At 46.6% G+C, this 23,708-nt stretch overlaps 1 protein-coding gene across 1 annotated transcript in view; it reads right to left on the minus strand.

Moving 5' to 3' along the window:
• Positions 1 to 23,708, minus strand: part of LOC134389762 (lactase/phlorizin hydrolase-like) — a 45,598-nt gene that overhangs the window by 1,753 nt on the left and 20,137 nt on the right. The window contains 11 exon segments of the mRNA XM_063113302.1: positions 647 to 867; positions 2,521 to 2,655; positions 4,956 to 5,065; positions 6,984 to 7,186; positions 8,529 to 8,727; positions 9,123 to 9,413; positions 11,020 to 11,288; positions 11,959 to 13,402; positions 13,404 to 13,510; positions 15,754 to 16,399; positions 19,480 to 20,206. Of these exon segments, the coding sequence (XP_062969372.1) occupies positions 647 to 867; positions 2,521 to 2,655; positions 4,956 to 5,065; positions 6,984 to 7,186; positions 8,529 to 8,727; positions 9,123 to 9,413; positions 11,020 to 11,288; positions 11,959 to 13,402; positions 13,404 to 13,510; positions 15,754 to 16,399; positions 19,480 to 20,206 (4,352 nt within the window).

Raw genomic sequence — 23,708 nt, forward strand, 5'->3', positions numbered from 1 at the left:
TGTCCCATCCCAAGTTGTTAGGGCTCAACTGAGGGTCTCATGGTATTTCTTTTTCTTTTTTACAACTAATAATGAAATTTTATTTACTGAATATAGATTGATTCACAATGATACTTTTGCTACCCTTGGTAAGCTTTTTAACCATTTACGTGACTTCTTACATCTATGTGGTTTTATTTCACAGTAGCAAGAATTCTCTTACCAGAGCGCTTTAACTTGCATAAATAATAAGATGAAAGAAAAACACATGAAGTCTCAATCTTTTGCTTTTCCCTAAACAAACGACACTACAGACAAGCAGCCAGCCTATTCCTCCTGGCTCCTGCCCAGGCCGTCCTCAGGAGGGCGCTGCTGTTCAGAGACACCAGACATTAGGGAGGATCAAGGGGAGCAGATGACTCAGAGCAGGAACTGAAGTTCAGCTGTTGTAGGGCAACTGCACTTGCTTGCTGAGCTTAGATCTAGGAAGGAAAAACTGCAGCCCCAAGGAAAGGCTTAAACCCAACAGGAGCGACAAGCCTTATCATCGTCTTGTTACTGTGGCTGGGGGATGCAGTTCTACCCTCCTGTGGGAGTTGGCAGATGTTTGCAACAGCACAGGCATGTCGAGGAAGGGGCGGGAGAGCGAGGGGTGGGCCTGCCATACCTTTGAGGGCCTCGTTGATGTAACTGCGGAGGTAGTAGATCCTTGCGGTGTCGCTGAGGTCTTCTCCCCGCTGGGACACTCCATTCTCTGTTACATAAATTGGAGGGTTGTTGTACTCCTCCTTTAACCAGTTCAGGATCCTCCTGAAGCCAAAAGGTGTCATCTTCAGCCAGGAGGAGCCGGAGGCTGGCCAAGAGCGATCTGTGATGGTGGCAACTCCCCTACGAGTTCAAAAACTAAAGATTAGTCTCATTTTGTAAATTGCCAGGGGCCCTTTGCACAAAACACAAACCAAGATTTATATTAGGAAAAGCCTTAGGTTTTGTCTAGATTTGAGTCCTATCTACACCCAGAAAAATAAATCACCTCAAATTCTCCTCTTTTCACTAGTTCTAGCTGCCCCACTCAGTGCTGGTGTGACTTTGGACAAGCTCTCTGTTTGCGTTCTCTACCTGTGCAGAGGCTGGTCTTGTTCATGGAGCCTACCCCTCCACGCTGTCTGTTGACAGATGACACTTCACACTAGATGTGAAGGGCTCCGGATGTCCCAGCTCCAGGTTTCCAATGGATGTGATAGCTATGTCTACAGAGAAGGGGCTCCCCTGAGTCACTGAGTCACCTATGTCTAGTCAATGCCCCCTTTTAGGCCACCAGTGTGGGTAAGGCACCAATACCTGGGGCCCGCATTTGTGTAATGACAGGGAGGAGACAGGCTGGGACACACTCCGAGTGTCTAGAACCCTGACCTCTTTCTCCAGTGATGGACAAGGACAGGGGAACATCTTATGCCAAAGGACCACCTGCTGGGGGAGGACGCAGAGACTTGAATGTCTCGAGAGTCATACATTTCAAATAAGGACTGACATTTCCATACTTATACCCACATCCTTCAGAAAAACTTGTTTCGTTTTATCAGTGCTTCCCTTTATCTTACTCAGCTAAACTGAATGTGGGCCATTCATAAGCTGGAGTAGTGATCGCTGCGGAGCCTGTGGCAGCACTGATGGGGCACCAAGAGCCGGGTGGGGGACAGAGGATCAGAACGAGTACAGTGTGCTCTGGAGTCTTCTCAGACCCCTCAACGAGCCTGACTCAGGTGGTCTCATGATGCAGTGGGCGGGGGGGGGGTCTAGGGGCTTGTTATCCGAGAGAATCTGGACAGATTTGGAGCTAACGATGAGGAAACATGTTTGTTAGAAAATGAATGAGATAAGACTAGCCCTTTAGCTGTCTTGGTTAAAGCGTGGTATTATAATACAAGGTCAAGGGTTCAGAACCATCTACTGGCCAGGTGTCAAAAAGAAATAAAAAGAGAGAAAAGGAACAAGATAATGTGTATATATATAATCCTGAGGTTTGTAATATATAATATATAAATTATGTATAATATAATGTAAACATATTATATATTGAGAGATGTAGATAGTATGCCCACATGTACATACACACATAACTTCTAAAATTACGCACAAGAATTTCCTATTCTTGTTTTCTGTTTCACCATGAACATAGTTGACTTTTTCTTAAAATGGAATAAAAGTCCTATTGTTATTTTGACTGAATACATCTGAGAAGAGCAACAAATTTGGCAAAAAAAGTAAACAGGGAAGAAATATTTTTCTTGAAAACTTTCTTTAAAACCAGGCCCACCTGTTCTAATGGGAAGCACCTTGGAAACCCTAGTGTTGAATTGCTGTCAGCTTTCTATGCTTTCATCTGCGAACACAGGATCTGGCGAGCATGATGCAAATCCTGGCATATGTGGCATCAGGAGGCCCTGTTAGGCTGTGCAGACCCCTGAGTAAGCGCTGGGCCAAGGGACACCTTCCTGTCTTTTCCAACAGTTCCTCCAGGTGCCCTGTTGGCAGACTTACCTGTCTGCATCAAAGGAAGAGATGGCAGGATTAAAGTTGAAGTTATAGGCCAGGACAGTGGTATAGTGATTGAACCCAAAAAAGTCATAGGTGCCATTGATCCTCGTCTTCTCAATCGCCATCAACTCCGGCAGCCTGGGTGGAAGGAGCCATTAAAGGTGGGGGCTTCAGGAAGAATTGTGCTTTGAGAAGAGATGGCATGGGGCAGGATTGGGGCAGTGCTCTCAGCTGATGCCCCCGATGAGGGGCAACTGGCCCGGAAGGAGGAGAGGCCCTTCAGGGGGTGCAGGAAGAACTGGAAGCTCCTCCCACCAGACCATAAACCTCCTGCCCTCAGTTGCTGCCAGCGCCTGTCTTCCTGTGGGCAAAATGAAACTACAACGTGCCCATTTATAAACCTCCAGTGCAGAGCTACACACACACACACACACACACACACACACACACACACACACACACACACACACACACACACACACACACACACACACACACACACACACACACACACACACACACACAGACACAATTTTTCTATTTACTTCACACAAACATATGCAAATTCCGATATTTACCATCTATGACAGATTTCAAAATCAAGAGCATGTGTGAGGTCCATACCTTGAGATGACTGTTTATGTTCATAAAGTGATAATATCTTCTACAATGTGTACTTTTATACTCTGCCCTTTACACATCACTCTGCTTTTGTTGTAGTTTGTTGAGGTGTGCATCTTTCCTCAAAGTCTATCTTTACTTCTAAGGGAAATTATTGCAAACTGAGTATTTGAAGTTTGGAGTTCTCTGCTCTCATGATTTCACTGAACTTCATTTTTTTAACATGTAGATGGAGCATTTCCATGTACTCTGAGAAAAATTTTCTATAGAACTTGACTAACACGCACTTGCGGTTCGTACAGGTTCCTTTCAGCCAAATGCTGACTACACACAGGTGCTGACAGGGGGACTCCAGTGCTTCTGGTTTAGATGTTGCCTAGAGAAGCCCTGCTTAGGCCGCTGACACCTTCATCTTGACCTTTCTGCTACCATTAACCCGGGGGATCAAAGCCTTCCCTCTCTGGGGTTTCTGACATGTTGGGAGAAAACTAAAGCCCAGCTTCCTCACGGCCCTCACTCCTCTGCTCAGAAGTCCGCAGAGGCTCCTCGGGGCCTGTGCCACCAAGGCCAAAGTCCTGTGCCTGCCTTCCAGGCCCTCCAGCATGTGGCCTTGGCCCCTCTGCTGACCTGAGCAGGTCTCTACTCTCAGTGGCACGCGCCCCACTCGTTCTTACTTCTAGGGCTGTACTCACACCCCTGCCGCTTGGATGGCATGAACTCTGCTCTCCCAGATTCTACTCATTGTCAAGGTTCAGCTCTACTGATGCCCTCCCTTGTCCATGGACTTTCCTAGGTCTACCCAGCCCACCCTGATCTCATCTTCTGAGTTTCCTTTCTAGTGAAGAAACTGGGGAATAGAATTCCATGCCGTGTTGTCTTCCCAGCTGGTCTGTCAGCAACTTGAGGAGCCAGACTTGGAATCCTCTCCCTACTTGGGTCCACCGGGCTTGGCCCTGAACTGGGCACACAGTAGGCGCTCAGGAAAATTGTGTGGATGAACCAGAGTGCTCACTTGCTTATTGGAGACCAGAGTTGGCAGATCAGACCTTTAGGCACGGCATGCTCAGCAGGACTTGCACTAAGCAGGCCAGTCCATGCGATGCAAAGTGGGAACTGGAGTTTTTAATCCTCACAGCCAGGCTATTTGGGGAAGTGAGGGGGAAGGACTCAAAAGCTGTATTAGGAATCCATACCTTCTGAATTCCTTTCCCTTTACCCTGCCTATGGTCACATGAGCCACCCTGGAGCTTGTGGGAATGTTCCCAAGAGGTCAGTGGCTTTCACGTTGTGCCCTTCCACACACCACACCTCTAATGCCAGCTGGGCGGTCTTCAACCGAGAGTGTGGGCCCTGGAGCAGACGGCTTGTGTTCAAATCCCAGCCCCATCACTTAGTAGATGGGTGATCCTGCTCTAATCTCTGTGCCTCAGTTCAGTCAACTTTAAGAAGGAAGGAAAGTACCAGGAGAAGGTTGATAAATGTTAGCTGTTGTAGATGTCGCTATTACCTCCTTGACAGAAGTGGGGTGGGCCAGGAAGTAGGGAGGCTTTGGTGAAAACCATTGTCACCTGCTGGCCAAATAGTGAAAAGCACATGCCTGGCAGTCACCCATTGCTATCCACGTTCACTCAGAAGGTGACGAAATAGGATGGGATGGGCTAGAGAATTTGTCCTGAGAGTGGGGTTGCTAAGAGGCAGTGCTCTTAGGGCAGTTCTGAAGTAAAACAAGGGAGCTCAGAGATGTGGTAGCTTACCTGAGACGTGCCTGTCTGACCCCAACGCCCGGGTGCTCACTGGTGTGGGTGTGAAGACCTTACCGAGAGTTGCTGAGTCCTGCGGCCAAGCTCCTGTCGCGGATCCGCGTCTTCATCTCTTCGCTGTAATCTCCATTCTTGTAAACAGGATGTGCAAACCAGCCTCCCATAAACTACAGGTAGTGGGGAGACAGTCAGCCTCAACATGACAGGGGGCCTCACCAAGACACAGCAATGTCTCTGCTCAGACATCACTGACCTCAGAATCTCCCTCCTTTCTCCCTGACCCCCAAAGTTAAACTTGCATGTCCTCTGTGTCTGTTTGTGTGTAGCGGCTCACGTGCCCCCAGGTCTTTCCATCTGTGTCGGTGTTTGCTTAGCCTTCCTCTCACTGAGGGCCCTGCCGTGTTCTCAGTCATTACGACTTGAGGCAAGAGTAACTGAATGGAGCACTGGCCTGGCACTCCACAAATGCTTCCTGGCTGCCCTTAGAAGATCCCCCGGAAGAGGAGGGAGAAAATAGAAGGCCCCAGACCCCTGATTCCTTTTCTCAGCACAGAGCAGCTGAACCAACAGAACTAATGTCCTGGTCCTTCCTCATCCAAATGCCCAAGGATCAACCAGAACTTTCTAGGGAGGGCTGAGTCACAAGGCTTTTTCTAGCTGCCCAGGCAAAGGATAAATCTTCTTGGGGCTTGAATTCACAGCCCTAAAGTGAGGAACTGTGCGATCTGTTTTCTTTAATGAGGCCTAAGCCATCCTTATCTTTAGGGGGCATACATGGCACACAAATGCTAAGATGCTGAGGTGCTGAGAGGCTTCTTCAGTCTTTCCCAATCTTCCCCTCACCTGTTGGCTGATGCCTGAAATGTGCGGTGAGAAACAAGTCTTGCAACACAAAGAAACAAGTCTTGCAACACACACACCTGGTAAAAGAGGCTGAGACACTCTTATAACAATCAGCTTTTTGTGGAGGCTGATTGTAATAGATGTGTCTGTCATAGTCCTGGGCTGCAGTATCACAGTTCACCAGTAGGTGGTCTAATCTAATGATACTACAAACTAACATCTCCTAAGGTTCTGGGTTTTTATTTAAAGGAAAAAAATTATTGCTCTAAGTAACCAGTTCTGTGAGTCTCAAATGACGGGTGCATTTATTTTACTCCAAGTGTGTTTCCTCAGCAGGCTAGCAAACTGAAAAGTTGAGCTCTTGGTTGCATTTATTAATTCTACTACCTTTGTCAAGCTCTCTTGTGAAGACTTTGGCAAACCAAGGCCCTTGATGTCCCTACCAAGGGAGTCAGTGCCACAGTCTAAGGACTCCTCTACAGAACCGAAAGTGGGAGCAAATCTGGATAGAGAGACCCTTGCCTTTCTTTCCTGATGCTGAAACAAGGGAGTGGGCTCCTTCTAACCCCTTCAGAGACACTCACAGGAGCCAGGGAAAAGCTGGGCCGTGAATGAGGGCCGTTCTTTTCCCTCTCTCCTCTTGTCAGTCATCCAGATTAAAGTACGAAAGAAAAAAAAAGTACGGGTGGGCCATATTGTCACCTACCTACTATCAGTGTGTCTTCTTCATAGGGGCAAACTTCCATGATCTAAATAAAGATGCATGTCTCTATTTTAAACTCATGGAATTGGCAAATTAGTGGCACCAATGAGTTCCACAGAATGTAAAGCCCCCAATTTGAGGAATGCTAGGCTGGAGCAAATAAAATAGGATGGTGACACCTAGAGGTGAAGTGTGACATTGCAGCCTAGCTCTATTAGCTACTACAGTCAAACCAGAGAGACTAAAAAGATGGAATTTCTTTCTGAATTAACTTCAAATCAGTGTTACATCCATCAGTAAGGACTACAAGTCCAAGTAATCTTTTAAGATATAGAAGAAAATCCAGCCCCAAAGAACATATCACAGTTCACAGGTGAGGAAACAAACAGGAGGTGATTTTCTCAAGCTCATAAAAAGGTAGTAACAAAGCTGGGTATAGACGCTAAATCTTTGATTCTCAATCCAATTCTATTTCCATTAGACTACAACAAGAGGAAATCTGAACAATAGTAAGAACAGTATCGAGAGGAAAAACGGACCTGAACATATCTCCTGGCTGCCTCCACATCCTCCTGGTTGGAGGGGTTTCTAGGCTCAGCCCATTCGCTGTTGATGGTGATAGAAATGATGCCACCTTGACTGTCACGGTACACATCGTTGTACAGATGCCAGACCTCAGCATGAGCCTTCAGGAGGTTGTGACCAACAATGTAGGGGGCAGTGCCAGGCCTAAAGGAGATTCCTGGAAACAGACACACGGATTTCAACAGAGAATGAATATGGCCGAGAGTGTTACTCCCTGCCTACAGCTGACCCCTCTGTCTTTGGGAGAAAGTGCAGATTTGGGCATTAGGAAGACTGAAATTCAAATCCTGGCTGTAGCTCTGAGTAGTCGGTCATGTAACACTGGGTGAGTAATTCAGCCTTTCAATTTCTTCCTCGGTAAAATGTGCAGCAGAGAGTACTTGTGAGAAAGAAATGAAACGGTGTATGTGAAGCACCCAGCAGCACTGTTCTGGCAGAGAAAAGGCACTCGATAAAAGTTGTTTTCTGTCCCCCTCCTCCAAAAAAAATGGCTCATGTCTCAGGCAAACTACGCACAATAGAGTGTGCCTCAGGAGTTGACATTCTGGAGCTCTTTGGGGACCCACTGGGAAAGTCAGAGTTGGAGAATATAGCTGATGCAAACAGCTGACATGGAGATTCCTCATGAGCCAATGCTATAAGAGAGGTTGCCTCTCATAATCTGAAGGAGTGATAAGCATGAGTGCCAAGCAAGGACCAGTGGGAGATGCATGTGATAAAGATTTGAGGCTCATCTCTCTGTGGCTCTTTCCAGCTTTTACATGTGATCCTGAGAAATCACACAGATGAACTCAAGTTTATTCTCATAAGCTCATACTGGAGAAAAAGTAAACTGGATGGTTCTCTCGGGGTAAAGACAGGTCCACAATCCCTTATTCAAAACCCTTAGGGTCAGATGTGTTTTGGAATTAACCACTTTTTGTATCTGAGGAAAGTAAGACATTGCATATAACACATGTTACGTATCACCCCAGCAGGCTCAGGACAACCCTCCATAGTCTAGCTCTCTAATATCTCTGAAGCAGAACTTATGAATGTTTATACCGAGTGCGATAAAGGCCATTCATTAGCAGCCTCATGTTGGTTCGAGTCAGGCTTCACGGTTATCAAACGAGCTCAGGTCAGCCAAATCGATTATCAGAAGTTTTGGGATTTTGGAATTGTGGAAAACAGACTGTGGACCTGTACGGCTTGATGAAGTGTCCTTTCCTAGGTCGATTCGCCCATGTCCCTGATCTCGGAGAGCTTCCTACCTAAGGAGGGTCAGAGTCACAAAGCAAAGAAATAAAGTCATCCTGAGGTACTGAGAAGTGAAACCCATGTTTCACCAACATGGTGGAGGAGGGGAAGTCTCTGCAGCCTCGAGTAAGAGGCAGGTTTCCAAGGCCCTGCCATGGGCCTTTTCTGGCTGCCTCCTCCCATGCCACCTGGATTTAGTGCCTGGACAGGCTAAGAACAACATTTTCCAAAGAGCTGATGAGGCAGGCCTGGACCTTTACCTGGAGCTCCTGTCCCGTAGCCATAGCCCTGGGTAGCAATGACAAAGGGCTCATTCAGCGTGATCCAAAACTTCACCTTGTCCCCCAGCCTCTGGAAGAGCACATTCGCATACTCTTTGAACCGCTGCACGATGGTCTCATTCTCCCAGCCGCCAACATCCTGGAGCGCCTGGGGCAGGTCCCAGTGGTATATGGTCACCTGTGAAAAGACCAGGTCAGCAGTTCCATCAACTGTGCCTTCCATGGGAAGACATTTCCATTAGTTGCGCCAGCAGAAATGTCTTTTGCTAAAGCTGAGAATGAATTTGAGAGAAAGAGCCTCAAAAATTTTTGTTTCTTTGGGGGAGGGGTAAGTTGCCTCTGTTGGGGGGAGAGGGATAAGTTGTCTCTGTTGGGGGGATGGGACTGAACGGCTGGCGACCAAAGGTGAGAAGGAAGCTCTTTGGTGTTTTTTGAATTCTGCACCGTGTGAATTTACTAACAATTCAAGAATCAGATTTGAAAACAGCATTTTGTTTACACAATAAATGCGCTCAACTGGCACAGCGCACTCCTGCATGTGGACTTTACCAGGCCTGGCCAGGCCACCCTCACCTGGGGCTTGATGTTGGCGGCCAGCAGTGCGTCGATGAGCCGCATGTAGTAGCTCAGGCCCGCTTCATTGATGTACGAGATGGTCCCATCAGGGAGGACACGAGACCAGGAGATGGAAAAGCGATAGTAGGACACGCCCAGGTTCTGCAGGGCAACGAGATCCTCAGCAATCTTGTGATAACTGTCGCAGGCCACGTCTCCGTTGTCGTCATTCGAAATCTTCAGTGGTGTGTGAGAAAACGTGTCCCAAATACTGAGTCCTTTGCCATCTGCTCTCCACGCACCTTCAATCTCCAGATGACAAGAAATGGTCCTAAGTCATTCTGTCAAGCACTCACGGGGTCCTTTCTGTCAGTGGGTAAGTACCAAGTCGGGACGTTTCTCAGCATCTCCCCTTCTGTGAGCCTTCTCTGGCCAGCCCTCTAGCTTCTGAACCCCCACAGCTTTCTGTACAGCTCTCTGGACACATGCATGACACTGCACTGTGCTATGGTGTGTTTGCTGGCTGGCTTCCCAGGAGGCCATGAGGTCTGGGTATCGTGTCTTTCCTCTCAGTGTCCCAGCAATTACTGCATCAGTGCCTAGGGCCTGGTGGGAACTCGCTGAAGGTATGAATGAACAATTCCTTGTCCCCACTCTTAATCATGACCAAACAAGTTGAGATGATGCCAGGTATGTAGGCAGAATTTCTAATCAGGACATATGTCACTGTTTCTGTGCATCCTCCCTCTCTGGCCACCTACCCTTTGGGAAAAGTGACCACAAGCCACTGGAAAAATGCCTACCTATAGTCCTCCTTGCTCTGACAGGAGCAATTTCTGTAGTTTACTTTAGAACACTTCAGCATACTTCAGTATACATGGTATGATATTATGTGACTGGCTGCAGCTAAGATGGTGCTGGCATTCTAATTGAGAACACACTTCCTATCTGGGGCCAAGGTTGAGAACCTGCTACAGAGGATTCTGTCTGCCTGATATACAGCAGAATCCTGCCTCAGGAATCCTGGCATTTGCCTGGAGTGAACCTTTCACATAAGGTGTAGGTCAGGCACCTAAGCACCTGAGAGAACTTAGAGCTGGGTTTCCTTGTTTCCACAGAACAGCATACCTGAACAGTTTTTGTGTTTGCCTGCTAATTAATATTTACTTAAGAAACGTCTGCATATGGCAGAATTTGGCCCCAAACTCTCATTACAACCTGGAATTGTGGTTGTCGGGGAGTACCTAACCCTTACCGACCTCTGAAATATTTTCAGCAGTTGTGGTCATCTAGAAAATCCCCCAGGGGCTGAGCGCACCTGAGGTCGGGTCAGCTCACACCACTGGCCCTGCCCAGCAGGTCCCACAAAGGCAAACAGAGCCCCAGTCCTGTTACCAGAGAAAATAGAGGAGGCAGGAGATGGAAAGCAGGGACACACGCCTAACTGCCGGGAAGTCACTCTTTGCTTTTTATCCTTCATTTTTCCAGGAAAAATAAAGCCATGGTATTTTCTGCATTAGTGAGCCTCATTTGGCATGAATAAGGAAGGTAAGAGTATGATGTTGTTAGGACATCAAGAAAAGCCCAGGCCCACGTTTAGAGCCAATTCGAGCAAACCGCCTGCTTGGAATAGACTAGCTCTTTGCCTAAGTGTTTCTATCCAGGCTCCATCTGCTCCATCTGGCCCTGCAAACCCCCAACTCAGCACTGCCCATCTGACTGTGGTGTTCAGACCAACTTGGGGATGTGAAGGAGCCGGCTGTCCGGGAAGAGGCCCCCAGTCCCCTGTGGCCCTCCACAAGGTCTGCTGGAATCCCCTGCTTATGTTCCTACCCCTCACCCCTAGGCAACAAGCCCAGATCCTGGGCGTAGCAGGTAGGCAGCGAATGGTGTCAAACCACCCTGAACGCCTCACCTGATATGATGCGGAAGCCGCACTCCAGATGAAGCCCTCGGGAAAATGTCCATATAGAAACTCATCCTCCGTGGGCAGTGGCATGCCGTTGTTGGTGATGACCTCTGTGTAGTATGTGGCAGAGGCTCTTGCTGTGCGAGGCCTGCTCACGTCATCAAAGTCAACCTGGTACAGTCCAAACTTGACTGTGTAGCCATGCAGCCACTCAAAGTTGTCCATCAGAGACCAGGCGGCATACCCTCGAAGGTCTACACCATCGAGCCTGTAGGCTGGGAACATTCCAAAGGAGAGCTTTACACCGGGAGGCAGGATCTCCAAGAAGCCCAGAGCCGAGCGCTGGCTCCTTAACTCAAGGCCATGGTCCTAAACCATTGGCTTGTATACAAAGGAACGTATGCCCTGAGAGATGAACAGATGGTCTTGGTGATCTTACTCTTTACCAGCACTGATGACCCTGCAGCAAGTATTAATGACCGATCTGTGCAAAATCAAATTCTTCTGTTGGGGTAAAGAAACATGTCTCAAATTGAAAGCCTCAGCCCACCTTAGAAGGTAAGCATAGAATGTTCTGGAGTGCAGTGAACACCCCAGAATATAAACTCCACTGGGGCAGAAATTTAGGTTTTGTTCACTGCTGGATTCCCAGCACCTGGTATAGAACTTGTCACAGGGTTGTTAATAATGAATGAATGTACCCATGAAATACTTCTTGTGGGGAGTCTGTCTGTGTACATTTTTGCTTTTTCTCTGGGGAGATAAACACAGCTTTTTTTTCAGTGTGTTGAGAGACATAGAATCCCCAAAAAGGTAAAGAATTCTGGAGTTAGGGCATAAGAGGGAGACTTGTCGACGTTTTGTCAACCAGCCTGACAAACTATTTCAGGGATGTGAGCTGTGAAATGTTGGAAGTCTTTGAAGGGGAATGGAGTCTTCACGTACCTTTCAGAGCTTCGTTGATGTAGGTTTTATGGTAAAATATCCTGTCGGTATCCTCCACGTCCAGACTTGTCAGCCCTGCTCCGTTTTCGGTGACGTAAATGGGGATGTCACCATACTCTTCTTTGATCCAGTTCAGCAGTCTCCGCATCCCCCAGGGTGCAGCTCTGTTCAAAGCTGTGGAAGGCCACGAAGTGTCCTCCTCCTCGGTCGTCTCCTGGTCGTCTTCGTAGGAGGGTGGGTTTAGCTTGGATGTCTTATGCTGCACGATTCTGGAGGAGTAGGTGTTGAGGCAGAAGACGTCAGCCGTAGCCCTGATGTAGTTCTTCTCTTCCTCAGTGAAGCTTGGCAGGCGGGTGGTGGCTAACTGTTGTAGCTCACTCCTGTTCCCCACCTTCCACTTCATGGCGTCGGGATAGTCTCCGTTTCTAAAAATGGGGTGGGCGAACCAGCCCAGGGAGAACTGCAGCATTCGGTCAGCTGCTTCCACGTCTCTCAGGACCCCCGGTGACTCGGGCTCTGCCCAGCGTGCACTGAGGCTCAGTGAGATGACTCCATTCTGCTTTGGTCTGTATTTCTCATCGTAAGTGTGGTAGGCTCTGGCATGAGCCTTGAGCACTGCATGGCCGATGATATAAGGTGCCCAGTCTGGGTCCTTCACTCCTGGGGGAAAATCCCCCGAGCCATAACCCAGCCATGCCTGGTATGTGGGCTCGTTAAAGGTCATCCAGAACTTGACTCTGTCACCAAAGGTCTGGAAACAAAAGTCTGCATAGCTGTCAAACAACTCAACCAAGGAAGGATTCTCCCAGCCTCCAATGTCCTGGAGGGCCTGGGGCAGGTCCCAGTGGAACAGTGTCACCATGGGAGAGATGTTGCTTGCCACCAAGCCATCGATCAGCCTGTTGTAATAATCAACACCACGACTGTTGACAGAACTGTTTCTCCCAGTGGGGAAAATCCGAGACCAGGACAGCGAGAAGCGATAGGCATTCACCTTCAAAGCGCGAAGCATATTCAGGTCGGCATCCAGTTGGTTATAGCTGTCACAGGCTATGTCTCCGGTTGCATTGTCTTTCACGTTGCTCCCTGGTGTGTGGGTACAGTTATCCCAAATGCTGGGGCCTTTGCCATCAGCGTCCCAAGCTCCTTCGATCTGATAGGCTGATGTGGAGACGCCCCACAGAAAGTCATCCCTGAACGTGCCGTGATAGAACAGGTCTCTTTCAAACTCAGATTGGTTGGAGAACTTTTCCCAAACTACTTTAGCCTTGGAGGGCACCTCAGATGGAAAAGTGAAGGCTCTGATTTTGGAGCGGAACGTTGCTGTATTAGGAGGTGCTTGTCTTTTTGCTTCCTTGGTGAGGAAACCGTTCTTTTCGATGATGTTGGTGAAAAAGTAGGCAGATCTCCTGGGTGTCCTTGGCTTACTGCTGTCATTGAGGTTTAACGTGGTGTAGCCCGAACCTCTGGCTGTACCCGGAGGGGCCTTCGAAGCCGTCAATGAGGGAACGAGCAATGTAAGAACGAACATCCACGGAGTCCTCCTTGACAGCTGCAAGCAAAAACGAAATTTGGAATTACTTTTAAGAAAAAGTATTTTTAAATTTTTACTAAGAATTTATAAGTCAAGTCTCTACTACTGATGTTGCTTTTAAAAGTTTCCCTCTTGATGTAGAAGGTTTGGAGGTGACTTGGGTTGCCCAATAAATTTAACCCTTTTTCCCCAGAATGAATAAAAGGAAAACCCATGAGACCCCCACAAAACATCAGGTCACTTCTTTGGCCACAAATCTCAATCCAAAGGAGCATCCCTGTCTTAAAGTAAATGACAGAGAGAATGTGCCCCATCTGCTACTATCACCATGCCCTTATATAGGACACATAAATCATTTAATCTTTAAAAAAAGTGCTTTCCTTTTTCTTATTTACATTTTGTAATGTTGAGATAAGTTAATAATACCTTCCATATAAAAAAAGTAGTAATAACGTTGACAACATGTATTCCTTGGTGCAGTGGTTGAATGGTGGCCCCCAGAAGATTTGTCTGAGTCCTAAGACCCAGGACCAGTGAATATAAGCTTTATTGGAGACAGGGTCTTTGCACGTGTAATTAACTTAATGATCTCAAGTTGAGATCATCCTGGGTTAACCGGGTAGGCCCTAAATCCAATGACACATGTCCTTATAAGATACATAGACGAGAAGGTCATGTGAAAATGAGGCAGAGGTTGGAGTGATGCAGCCACAAGCCAAGGAATGTCGGGAGCCACCAGATGCTAGAAGAGGCAAGGAAGGATTCTCTCCTGGAAGGTTGGGAGGGAGAACAGCCCTACCAACACCTTGATTTTGGACTTCTGGCCTCCACAACTGTGAGAGAATAAATTTCTGTTGTTTTAAGCCACCGAGTCTGTGGTAATTTGTTACAGCAGCTCTAGGAATCTAATACACCTGGCTCATGTCTAATTTGCCAAACAACAGTCTTGTGAGTAAATCAACAACCATGGCCAAAGTAATAAGGCAAAGTCTCTGGGCTCCAACTTGGAGCCAGCAATAGATGGCGCCTTGTTTTTAGCAGACCGTGCAAGCTCTCCACAAATATACTGATTATGTAAGAGGTTGATAAAGTTGCTCATTCTTTCAATAAATAAGTGAGTATGTGTGTACTTTGTCCCAGGCTTGTGCCAAGCCCTGAGGACACAAAGGTGAATAAAATCGTCATAGCTTAGTGGGTAGAGTGATGAACTGAGCCAGAAGGAGAAAGACCTCTGGTTCTCCTCATTCTGATTTGGGCGTGTCACTTAATCTCTCAGCATTAATCTTCACAGTTGCCCCATTAGGACAATATCTGCCCCTACTTATTGTACAAGGCTGTTTCAAGAATCACTTGAGAGAATGTCCCAAAGACATTCCAAGAACAAGATTACAGGATTGTGGCTGATGCTGTGATAAGGACAAGGGAAGTATAGAGAGGGTGTCTGACCTCAGCAACGGTGGGATGTGTGTCTCCATTCCTCCCTGCTGTGTCCAGGGCAGGCAGGTATCCCAGAGCAAATCCTTCCCTCTGAATTTAGACAAGGCCTAAAACCTTCTCAACACAGCCCACTGGGCAAAAGGCTGGCCACTATCAATTGATTTGGTCTGAATTGTGAGTTGAAATCTACTTGCCATCCCCTTATGCTTAGAGTAAAAAGACATAGTATGTTGGGTAAGAATAAGACTGTAGCAATGGATCAATAGGAATGACGTGGAATGCAGATTTTAGAGCCAGTTAAAGGAGATGGACATCAATGTAGCTGGAGCAATGAGTGAAGATTTAATGGGTTGGAGTCCCATCCTAAGGGTCCTCATGCCATCCTGTAATGCCCTTTTCACCCTATATTGCAATTCTCTGTCTGTGTCCCTCTGTAGACTGTGTGTTCCCTTTGGAAAGGACAATGTCTGTTCATTATTGTACCCCTACTCTCTTGCATAGTCTGGCACATTATGGGCACGGAATGAAGATTTGTTGAATAAATGCTTTAAAAGATGATGAGGCTTGATGATTGAATAGGACACAGATGGGCAGAATGACGAAAGGAGGCATTCTAGGAACTAAGAACATAGGAGCAAAGACATGATTCTTCTGGAAAGAGAGTTAGGAGGCTGATGTGAAGGACTCCCCCTATGACTACCCAAACTGCCTTTCTTCACTTCATTTCTCTGGGAGAAGGTCTTTGTCTCATTAAATGAAATTCTGAAGACTCGGAGGAGAAGTACCACCCACCTTGAAATCCCCAGCGTATCCTGTGTTCTTACCCTTGAGCACCTCGTTGATATATTGATTGAAGTATTCTACTCTCAAGGAATCATTGAGGAGATTTTCACTTTCTCCTATGGGTATGCCATTGCCAGCCACGTAGATTGGAACTTTTCCTCTTGTGTATTCCGAGGATACAAACTGCAACAGCCTCCTTATACCCCAAGGCACCACACGAATCCAAGGGGATGAGGTCTGGGGCCATGCAGGGTCCATGTGTTGGGAGAAGCCTCCGATGGAATCATAGCTAGGGGTGCAGGAGTCTTGTTGGGCCTTGCTGATGAGGCGAGAGGTATAATGAGACAGACCCAGAAAATCAGCAGAGCCTTTCAGGAGCTGCTTCTCTGCCTCCGTGAACTCAGGAAGCTGGGCCACAGGACTGGGGCACTGTTTGTTCATCTGTTGGATCTGGGCCCTCAGGGTGGCTGGGTAATCTCCATCCACAAATATGGGGTGTGCAAACCAGCCCAGCATGAAGTGCAAGAAGCGCTCAGAGGCTGTCAGATCCTCTGGCCTCTCTGGAGACAAGGGTTCTGCCCAGTCTGAGTTCAGCACGATGCCCACACGCCCCTGCTGCTGTGGGCGATGGTGACTGTTGTAGTGGTGCCAAGTTCTGGCATGAGCCTTGAGGACCAAGTGAGCCACCTTGTGAGGAAGACAGAAGAAATACTGTGCTTAGTAACAACAACAATGTCAACAATAGGACCAACGAGACAATAACAAGTCAACAACACAATGTGAACAATTTAACACAAATGTCACCGATATGAGCAAGTCAGGAAAGACAACACTGAAATGTTAATATCAACAACATCAACACTAATGTAAACAAAAACATCAAGTCATCACAAGTCAACAAGTCAATACCAATGTCAATGATGCCAGCAAGTCATCAACAACGTTGGTGTCGACAACATCAACACCTAAGTCACCAAATCACCGATGTCAACATCAATACGTCACCAACAACATTGGTAACAATGTCAGCATGTCAACACCAACATCTTCAACGAAGTCAACAGGTCAACAACAAGTCAACAACAACATCTACCAAGTAACAACAGCATCAGCAACCACATTAACAAGAACAACGAGCAGCTCATAACAGCAAGGTCTTGGCTTTGGATCCCTGTACTGGCGAGACACCCCAAAAAACAAAAACAAAAAAACAACTAACATGTATTGAACACCTGCTGCTCAATGAATTCTCTCAAGCAATCCTCCCAACAACCTCCTGTGGCAAGTACCATTCTTATTACCACTTTACAGATGAGGAAAACGAGATCCAGGAGGTGTAATAACTCTACAAGGCCCACAGTCGGGAGAACAGTGAGAACAGAGAACACAGGCAGTCTGACTCCAGGCCTGTTCTTATCACTCACAATGCTGTTGTGCCTCTGTCCTTAATACGTGCTTGTTGACCGATCAGTCTATGGGGTGGCTGGGATTAGTTTAAAATTAACACACAAGGAAAAGGACCACTCTTTCTAGCCTACCTGTTTTTATTTCTACTTAATAAAATCTAGGAGGAAAAACCACAGCTAGGAATCTCTTTGTAGACTCGACCCATGGTCTTATAAAAGTCAACAGCTTTCCTTGGTAGAGCATCATGGAAACATAGGGGTTAAAGTGGGTGCCTGGAATATAACAAGCTTAGATTCAAACCTTGACTCTGCCACTAACTTCCTCTGTAAACTTGGACAATCTGTTCTGTCATCTTCAGCTTCCTTGTCTGCAAGAAGCTGGTGATTATGGATCCACCTGGGAGGATTACATGAGATAAGTGTATAGAAAGCACCAAGTAGAAATGTGGAGTGCAGGAGTGAGCTTCCTAAATCTTAGCTCCCTTCCTTCCTTGTTATCATCTGAAGATGATGACACTTATGTTTGAAGAATTTCATGTCAAAATATGACCTAGTAATGGAAACTCCTGGCTTCTCCCATGTCTCACATGTTAATCCTTAATTGGCTCCTAAACTCCATCAGGAAACTGTCCTTCTTTCCAAAAGGCAGAAATGCTTCCCTTCTAAACTAGTCTATGTCAGGCAGGGTTACTCAATGGAGTCTTAGACAATAACATGAAAAGTGCCAATGACACGATGTCAAGTAAACAATGAGCACTAAACCGAGTTGCACTGTGATAGCACCATAAATGCAAAGACGTCAAGACTGGAGGAAACACTGGAAGAATAATGAGAGAAATCTCTTCTTTGAAACTTTCTCTTCATAGTTGCTATGGACTGAATCGTGTCCCCCAAAATTTGTATGTTGAAGCCCTAAGCCCCAATGTGATGGTATCTGGAGGTTGGGCCTCTGGAAGGTGATTAGGTTTAGGTGAGATGATGACAGTCAGGCCCTCATGATGGGATTAGTGTCCTTAGAAGAAGAAATCCCAGAGCTCACACGTGCTCGCTCTCTCTATGTCGCTGTGTCTGTCTCTCTGTCTCTCCCTCTTTACCATGTGAGGGTACAGCAGGACACTGCAGTCCAGGAAAAGAGCCCAACCATGCTAGCACCTGACTCTTGAACTTCTGGCCTTGAGAACTGTGAGAAATAAATGTCTGTTGTTTAAGCCACCAATCTATGGTATTCTGTTATAACAGCCTGAGCTGATGAAGACAATGGTATTATAATGCTTTAGCTTAGAAATAAAAACAAGAATTAAAGGACAAAAGTGAAGTGACCTTCACATCAAAGTCTCTGTAAAAAATATCTTAGGAGTATTTCCAGAGATAAAGCTGTGGGTGACTGAAGAAAACCCAAGTTGTGTCTAGGGAAAGCCAGACTAACATGTCTGTACTCAAGAATGCGACCAGGGAAAGCTGGTGGGTTTTCTGGGAGATTCTGAAGGAAAGAGGAAATGATGGGGAGGACCCATATTAAGCCATTTAAAATTTTATCTCCAGCATATACATCCCCTTCTGGGTGAAAAGATATGCTGACTGTCCTCTGGAAAGCCAGTCCCACTCTCCCTCTCCCCACCTCCTCACCTCTCAGCCAGTGTGTTGAGGGGTCGAGCATGGGACCTTGACCCAAACCAGGCACCACAGTCCCCTAGCCAAGACCCAGAGATGGGCGTGTGTGAGTTGTGTCTCTTTAGAGATCAGGAGACACAGGAAGACTTTTGCTGCGAACGCCAGGGCAGAGGCGAGCTTTTGCTCCTGCTGGTCTTGAATTACAAAAGCAGGGCTGCTTCCATGTGGCTACCAGGGAGCCCAGAGAAGGAGAACCATTGGGTCCTGGTGACACTGTGGGTGATCTGATCAAGCTCCACCCTGATGTAGCTAAAATCAAGACTCTGCATTTTCCTGAACTCATAAATTCCCTCCTTCCTTAAGTCAGTTGGGTTGGTGTTCTTTCACTTGCCACTAAGAGTCTTAGGTGACATGGGGAGCTTGTTTTGTGGTGAATACATCTTGGGCCCAAATCCTAGCTTCCACTGGCAACCCACTGGCCATGTCACCATGAGCACATTTTTGTCTCCCTGAGCCCCAATTCCCACATCCATCAGTGCTGTTCTGAGGATGGAACAACTATTTTTATGATACCAGCACAGTGTCTGGACAAAATAAAGTGATTAACAATTTATGGTTCCTTTTCTCCCTGAGTTCCTTTGAAGAACAAAAACTAAAGACTGGCTGATGGGAACGAGACTGATCGAATGACTTTATTCCAGCTAAATGTCCTTCCTCCTCAATTAGTAGGAGCTGCAGGATGAGAAGTACCTTAAAAGAGGCCACCCCTGGGTCAGAGATGCCTGGTGCATGCTGGCCGGTGCCATAGCCTGCATAGCTCATCACCCATGGCTCGTGGAAGGTCACCCACAGCTTCACGCGGTCCCCAAAAGTGGAGAAGCAGAAGGCCGCATAGTCCAGAAAGGCGTCCACCACACTCTCGTTCTGCCACCCGCCATGATCCTGCAGGGCCTGAGGCAGGTCCCAGTGGAACAGTGTGGCCATGGGCTGGATATGTGCGTCCAGCAGGCTGTCGATCAGCTCGTTGTAGTAGGTGACGCCTTGCAGGCTGGGGCTGCTCCCATAACCGGTGGGGAAGATCCGGGACCAGGAAATGGAGAACTTGTACACCTGAGCCTGGAGGCCACGAAGCAGGGCGACGTCAGAGGCCCACTTGTGGTAACTGTCACTGGCCACCTCTGGCGTCGCTTGGCTCTCGGCAGTGTGCAGGTGCCCGTAGTGGTCCCAGACACTCGCCCCTCTTTCTCCCTCGGCCCAGCCTCCTTCCATGCTAAAGGCTGCTGTGGAGACACCCCACAGGAAGCCATCGGGGAAAACATCCTGCAGGAAAGCATCTCTTTCCACCCTGGACTGGTTAGCAAATGTTTCCCACACTCTCTGGTAGGCCGAGCCAGGAAATGAGGAGCCGACTGGTGCTTCAGGGTCCTGTTGCTGATCAGTCTGAAGGGCAAGGCTGTCGGTAAGAGAACAAGATGTGCTGTGGGAATGGAATGACAGAAAGGGACATAATAATGAATGACTCTGTGAGTTAAAAATGTCCCCTACTGATGAATAGTGGCAATGTATTTAATCAGTAAGGGTTCCAGAAACACTGAGTCAGAAGGCATATCCACAAAGTTATGGGCAGGAACTGACTAGTAGGTGGGAAAATTATTATTATTACCCACTTTTAGGTGAGTTATTATTGCTCTTGCATGAGTAAAAACAGTAAAAATGCTACTACTGTTCTCTGAGTTAGATCACCCTTTGTGGAGGATACCAACATTAATAAAGAAAATGTATTTCACAGGGCCTAACTTATAGCTTAGTGGGGCCACAGCCCTGTAGTTTCAGGAATAGCCTAACCTTTTAATATTGCACACAGAAATGCTAAGCTTGGCAAAAACAGAAAACTTTCCCAGGACTAAAGTCTCTGTTGTAGATAAAAGTATTGTAACACAGCAAAAATGCTTGCTCTAAGGGCAGTCGTCTTTGGTGCAGCTAACCCTAATGATGGGAAAGTATGTGAGCTAAAATCTTCAAGGTTGTTAGTTGGGGATGTTCCACATCTCGCCTCCAGCTGTTTCTTTGACTTTCTTGGGGAAGTGAGTGTTGCCATGATGAATATCTCATTGGTCTTTTTGTAACCACCTATGTTCCTTTTCTGTAACTTTCTTGCCTGGACAATAAATACTGGAAGAAAACGTAATTCTGGGTTACTCCTAAGAATTCTTTTGGCTTGAAGAAATTGTTCCTGGGATTAACCCTTTTGGGCCTCTCACTGCTCTGGAGAAATGGGCTATGAATAATCCTTTGCATCTCCATCACCCTGGGAGAGGTGACAACCCTTAAATTATGTCTTCAGTTCTGGTGTCACACTTCATTCTTCTTATAATTTGTTGTTTATAAAACATAGTTAATAATAATGATGACTTCAATTTATTGGGCCTCAATTTTGTGCTGGCCACTGTGATGAGAATATATGTGTATTACCTCATCTAATTTTCACAACAAATTTATGAGATAGGTACTACAATTATTTATCCTTATCATACAAAGGAGGAAACTCAGACTTATGAAAATAAGTAACTTCCAGCCTCAGGGAGCCAGCAGATATTTACTAGCTGGTACAGAATTATTTAAACAATTGAACCACTGGTACAGCTCTACTGAAGTGAATCTACTAAATTTCAACTCTGGCTGGAGCTTACTTTCTTTGTCATGCTGCCTGGATTTCAGGCATAATGGCAGGAGCTCAAGCATTTCTCCTGGGTCCTGGGGAAGAAGCCCTGTTAAGGCTGGCAAAGCAACAAGATAGGAGCCTGGATTCCTGATGATTACAAGTAATGTCTCCTTGAAAACATGGCTGAGTCCACCACTATAACAACTATACCACCATGTGTGTGTGTAGGTGTTTATGTGCATGTGTACATGTGTGTATATATGTGTGTGTGTATATATCTGTGTATGTACAGATGGTCCACAACTTACAATGTTTCAACTTAAACTTTTTTGACTTTACAATGGTGCAAAAGCAAAGTGCATTCAGTAGAAACCATATGTACTTCAAGTACCCATACAACTGCTTTATTTTTTGCTTTCAGTACGTTATTCAGTAAATTGCATAAGATATTCAACACTTTATTATAAAACAGGTTTTGTGTTAGATGATCTTGTGCAAGGCTACGGTAATGTTGAGTGTTCTGAGCACATTTAAGGAAGGCTAGCTAAGCGATGATGTTCAGTAGGTTAGGTGTATTAAGTGCATTTTCGACTTATGGGTTATCGGGACAAAACACCTCCATAAGTTGAAGAGCATTTGTACATACCTAAAATAAAATATTACATAAAACTGCTTTCCTTATATAGAATGTAATGTCGGAACATAGCCTGATATTTTCTATTTTATTCTAGTCTGTTTCTCTCCATCTTCCTTTCTCTTCTTCCTTTGATTTATTTATGTAGTTTTGGTTTCCAATCTGTAAAATTGATTTCATAATAAACCAGTCATGCCCTGCAGCAGCCCACAGCATGCTGCAAGTTGCACCCAGCAGATGGCCACCATGAAGAGGAGTTGGCAGAACTGGGTGTGGTGGTCTGGAGATGGGAACAAGGAGGACAAGGGCACTTCCCTGTCTGAGGGCCATGGTGTGGAGAGGAGATGATGCTCAGAGTGCAGAGACGGTAGAAGTGACAGGGACACTGCAGAGGGGCCAGCCTCACAAGGAGGGAAGCCTGGGCTCAATGTGGCCCCACAAGAGGGACCTTCCAAACAGAAGCACCTCCTGTTTTACTCAGCATCAACTCTCCATATTTGCTCGAACTGTGGTGAGAGGAATTGATCATCTAGAGCTGTGGATTATCCAAAACTTATGCATGACTCTGAAGCACAACTGGGATGCGGGTGATGACTGCTTGGTGCTCAGCCTCAGTTGTACATATGTGCACATAAACACAAGCCTCAGCTGTACATACATGCACATAAAAACAAGCCTTGGCTGTACATACATGTGCAAACACACACGCTTCAGTTGTACACACATGTGTATAAACAGAATCTCAGCTGTACATGCACGCACATAACACAAGCCTCAGCTGTACGTAAATGTACATCAACAAAGCCTCAGCTGTATGTGCAGGTATATAACAAAAGCCTCAGCTGTACATACTTGAGCATAACCATAAGCCGCAGCTGTCCGTACATGCACATAAACACAAGCCTCAGTTGTACTTACATGGTATAAACACACGCCTCAGCTGTACAGACTTGCACAGAAAGATAAGCCTCAACTATACACCTATGGCATTAACATAAGCCTGAGCGGTACATAAATGCACATAAACACAAGCCTCAGCTGTCCATACATGCACATAAACACAAGCCAAGGCTGTACATACATGCACATAAACACAAGCCAAGGCTGTACACACATGGCATAAACACAAGCCTCAGCTGCTCTTAACTTCACTGACTCAACTCTCCTAACCCTCTACTGTCCTCCTGGCTGGATGAAAAGAAATCTGAGGAAATAAATAAGCCGTTCCAGGATAAAATGGAACTTGCCACACAGTTCTTAGAGCTGGGAGGCCTGGATCTGCCTAACTTGGGAAGAGATTCAACACACAAAGGAGCCTCAGGCTCTATGCCCACTGCTCTCACCTACCCCTCCTTCAACAAATCTGCCTCAGAGCAGCCCAGATAATGCTCTTTTCTCCCTTGGCTGGAGCCCAGTGCTTTGTGTTTCCTGCTGCACTCTGTGATGATGCTTTGTGGGCCTCTCTGTCTTACCTGTGAGGTCTAAAATTCTTGAGGGAGAAAACTATGTTGGTCTTCTCTGAACTCCCTCCACCTGCACCTACTCAGCTTCTCCATCCACGTCCACCTGAGAAGGGCCGTGACTGTCAGCTTAATGTGAGCCAAGGCTGGACCTTCCCTTCAGGTGAAGTACCACTAGGTCAGACATTAGAGAGAAAACCTCAGAGCTGGTGTCACCTGTGTT

The sequence above is a fragment of the Cynocephalus volans genome, chromosome 1 (assembly GCF_027409185.1).
Source record: "Cynocephalus volans isolate mCynVol1 chromosome 1, mCynVol1.pri, whole genome shotgun sequence".
NCBI classification, from domain to species: Eukaryota; Metazoa; Chordata; class Mammalia; order Dermoptera; family Cynocephalidae; genus Cynocephalus; species Cynocephalus volans.